The sequence below is a fragment of the Necator americanus genome, chromosome II (assembly GCF_031761385.1).
Source record: "Necator americanus strain Aroian chromosome II, whole genome shotgun sequence".
Lineage (NCBI taxonomy): Eukaryota > Metazoa > Nematoda > Chromadorea > Rhabditida > Ancylostomatidae > Necator > Necator americanus.
This window is the reverse complement of record NC_087372.1, coordinates 12,103,160-12,107,052: the sequence shown is the minus strand read 5'-3', so window position 1 is coordinate 12,107,052 and position 3,893 is coordinate 12,103,160. Positions and strand designations below refer to the sequence as shown.

General features: G+C 42.3%; 1 protein-coding gene across 1 annotated transcript; it reads left to right on the top strand.

The window, feature by feature from the left end:
* Window positions 1-2,885: 2,885 nt before the first annotated feature.
* On the top strand, window positions 2,886-3,494 carry RB195_017604 (uncharacterized protein; the record flags this gene model as incomplete). Its single annotated transcript, XM_013440553.2, has 1 exon — window positions 2,886-3,494. The coding sequence occupies one exon, from the start codon at window positions 2,886-2,888 to the stop codon at window positions 3,492-3,494; it is 609 nt and encodes a 202-aa protein (XP_013296007.2).
* Window positions 3,495-3,893: the final 399 nt, after the last annotated feature.

Genomic DNA, 3,893 nt, shown 5'->3' with positions numbered 1-3,893 from the left:
TAATTTGGTAAATGACATGCACTGCTGATAGTGGAAATCACGTGTAGATTTTCCTATTAAGGCAGAAAACAACAGAAAAAATCCCTCCCATATACTCTGGAGTGTGGACGTATTTCCACGTTTTTCCTTGAAGATGATGAGATCTCAGGGTTCTGCTACGTAGCCTGTTGGAATAACATCATCCAGAATGATCAGTTTCCTCGATGGAACAGCTGTTCACCAGGACAAGCTGGAACGAGTCATGTGAACTAGGTTAATAATGGAATTTTTCGACGAAATAACTCGTGACGCAATGATAAAATCCACTTCGGGCGCTTCCGCTTTACCGTACCGATACGGGAATGGAGAGTTCTCTCGTCGGCTAAGCCGTGCCATGTGCCTTCGAAGCGACTAACTTTTAATGGTTTTTTTTTTCGTTGCAATATTTGCAAACTGCATCCTGAATTCTATACTGGAAAGAATCCAACATAAGAAGATTCCCAATTCAAAGTGAAGTAAAGTCTCTGGCGTATCAATCCGCTTGGGATGCGCCAACGCGTTATACTGCTCTTCATAATCGTTGGGGTTCTGGTACATATGTTGGCCTATGCAATGAGTTGCGGATGCCAGTGCTTTTATCCTCCTAGACAAGTCTGGTTCATCAAACGCGGTGGGATGAAAGGCTTGGTTGCATTAGTCCGGTCTCGAACCATCGACATGCGGCTAAAGCGGACCTCTTACCGATTGCGCTACACCCGTTCTGATTTAAAGGCATCACCCCACGAATCTGAGGTGGTACGAATTTCAGGTGGAGTATGCGTATACGGGATCGTATATTATGGAGAGTGGGGTGATTCCGTCCATTTCTTCCTAATTGCCGTAGAAAACGGCCAGGAAGATGCAGCGCGTGCACAGGGCTCGCGCGCTCCGATCGAACTCGTTGTAGAAAGTAGCGCGCCGGATCGCTCGAAGCCGTATCTTCCGGGGCGTTTTTTACGGCAATTAGGAAGAAATGGACGGGATCAACCTTCTCCCCAAAATTTACGATCCCGTATACGAATACTCCTCCTGAAATCCGTACCACCTCAGACTGGTGGGGTGATGCCTTTAAAGATGTTCCCTTAGAGTGCTCCGAAACAGCAAAAAACAATCTCTGTACTGGATGCAAGATATTCTGCCAATTCAGAACATGCTGTTTTTTACATCTAATTGTAATGGTAGAACAACTAGACTAAAGTATCAGATATTTTCATGCGCAACCTCTATAAATAAAGCGCTTGTGGTCAAGATTTGATACTAAAAGTAGCATTTGTGGAAATCTTCGACATTTAGGATCTATCTGGTCTGGTCCGTAGTTGGTGGACGCGACGTAGTTCACAGGCACCACAAAAAAAAACGCAACTAACGACTCAACAAATCAGAATTTTGTGACATCTGAACCATATAAAGACGTCAATATGCGTGAAATCTGCCCGAAATGCCTGTTCACAAAAAATTAGGACGTGCATGGTGGCAGAACAACAGCATCTCCGGTTGACCTGTAATTGAGTTGCTCGGAAACAGCGAACTTGCACAAAAAGACCACAGAAAAAGGATCGCCAAATAAAATCGCGATCCCCTTTTTGTAGTCTTTTTATGCAAGTTATCTTGTGGAAATGATTTCCCTGACGTCGTGTGGATTTATGGCTGTGAGTAGTGTTCCAGCATTTCAAATTCCAGGATTTGCTGAGGAAATTGCGCACTTTTACAGCTGCAGCGATACTTGTAATCTATGTAGTTTTCCCTTCACTTGAGGATTGAGAGATCACAACCTCTAAAATTTCACCGATCATAGTCTTCTACCAGAATTGGAAATATTTCATCGGTTAGTATTTGCCACTGATGTTCATCTTGCATGTGTGCGCTCACCCACAATGCGTTTAGCAAATCTCAAGTACCTACCATCCACACAAGAGCAGACATAATGTCAACAACCACTCGACCCGTAGAACGTAACCCATTTGTATTTAACTTTGTATTGGGTTGAACATCTTTAAACAATTCCATGTAAAATTGAAGTTCGAGCTACCGTTCACTAAAGAAAACAAAACTGTTGGCAACACTTTCGTGTGACTTTGCCGGTTTGGTAGCCATATGTTGGGCATTCTTGGATTCGCGAAGTGTTCTGTTTGGCGAGCAGCTGGACGGTAGTCAGACAATTAACGTCAATCTCTACATGAACCGGCTTCAGAAGCTGGGCCGACGCAGGGCGCCCACAGCGCCTCGAGGCGGCAGTGCTGCATGAAAACGCGAGACCTCACACGGCAAAGGTGACGCGGCAATTTCTGGAGGGCCAGCTCCCCACCCTCCAAAGAACCTCAACTTTGCCCCATCCGATAATCACGCATTCCCGGCTCTGAAGCCTGTGCGAAGAAGCTTACAAAGGCCGTGATAACCTCAAAAACGTACTGAACGACTCCTTCATCGCGGCCCTTCATCTTCTAGGTGACGATTGAGATTTCCTCTTACGTGACTAGATGTTGTTGATAATGATAGTGATTGTACTGTTTATCTTTGAATTGTTCTAATAAGATTTAAAAAAAAATATTTCCTCTTCAAAGGTGGTATAAATGCAAAGGTCCATTATGTTTGCAAAAGAAAAGAGGCACGAAAGGAGTAATTCAATATCCGCTTCTCTTGTTGACGAAAGTTCAGCTCTGATATTTTTCTCTTTTTGTTCTCCACTGTTCTCGTACTGATAACTTCCGATGTCGAAAGAGAATATCGGAGCAACTCTATACCTCTGCTTTTTCCATGTAGCATGCATTTGTTCCTGTTCCAACGATTACACTCAATCCTCTACTAACTAGACACCGGCTGGTCATCATCTTTGTTGTACTGCTAATATCACCATCCGTACAACGACAATGGCGTCAACGATGAAAGACTGCCAAATGCTCATTGATGTCTACAGAGGGATTATTAATTATCTGCTCAGTTTTTGCATTGACGAAACAACTTACGCAATATCGGGTTTTGAAAGTGTCAGAATCGCAAGAAATGTGGATGACGCCCGTAAATGCTTGATGCTTACGGATGACCAGCTCAGAGGTGTAATGTTGGCGCTACATGATGGCATGGAGAAAGGTCTCAGAAAAGGAACTCCTCCTGGTATTGGCCTTAAAATGCTTCCATCGTACGTACGTGCTATCCCGAATGGCACAGAATACGGAGATTTCTTAGTGTTAGATCTTGGAGGAACAAATTTCCGTGTGCTTCTTATCCGGCTCAGAGGAACTGAGGCCGAATTGTGTGGTAAAATCTGCAACATTCCAAGTGCTATCCAAAGAGGAACAGGTGAAGCGCTCTTCGATCACATAGCTCATTGTATTCTTTTGTTCACCGAGGAACAGTTTGGCGACAAAAAGAAGAAGCTTCCATTGGGATTCACTTTTTCATTTTCAACTCAAATTAAAGGTCTTACAAAAGGAAAATTAATACATCTATACCTCCGCCCTCAATCTTTTGGCATTTGACTGTTTCACCTAAAAATCACCATTCGCGATTGTGACGCTCTTTTTACATAGGGTAATGCTGAGGACAAAAAAAAGACTTTAAAAAAAGAAAAAAAGAAGAAAAAGAAAAAAGAAAAAAAGAAGAAGAAAAATCTAAGGCAGTGATTTGTTCGGGGAGTTATTCGAGTTTTTGACATTCAGTTACGTAAGACTGATTAATCTTGACAGTACATACTACAATAAATAGAGATTGTCTCTAATTTTAGTCTCGGACATTTATTTTGTTGTTGTAATAGAATGTCGCAGTAATTTTCCACAATATTCTAAACGACTTAAACGTAAACGTGATTTTATCGAAAATAAAAGCTAAATACAATAATAAAGCGAGAACTACTAGTCCGTTAGCACTGTTCATGATTT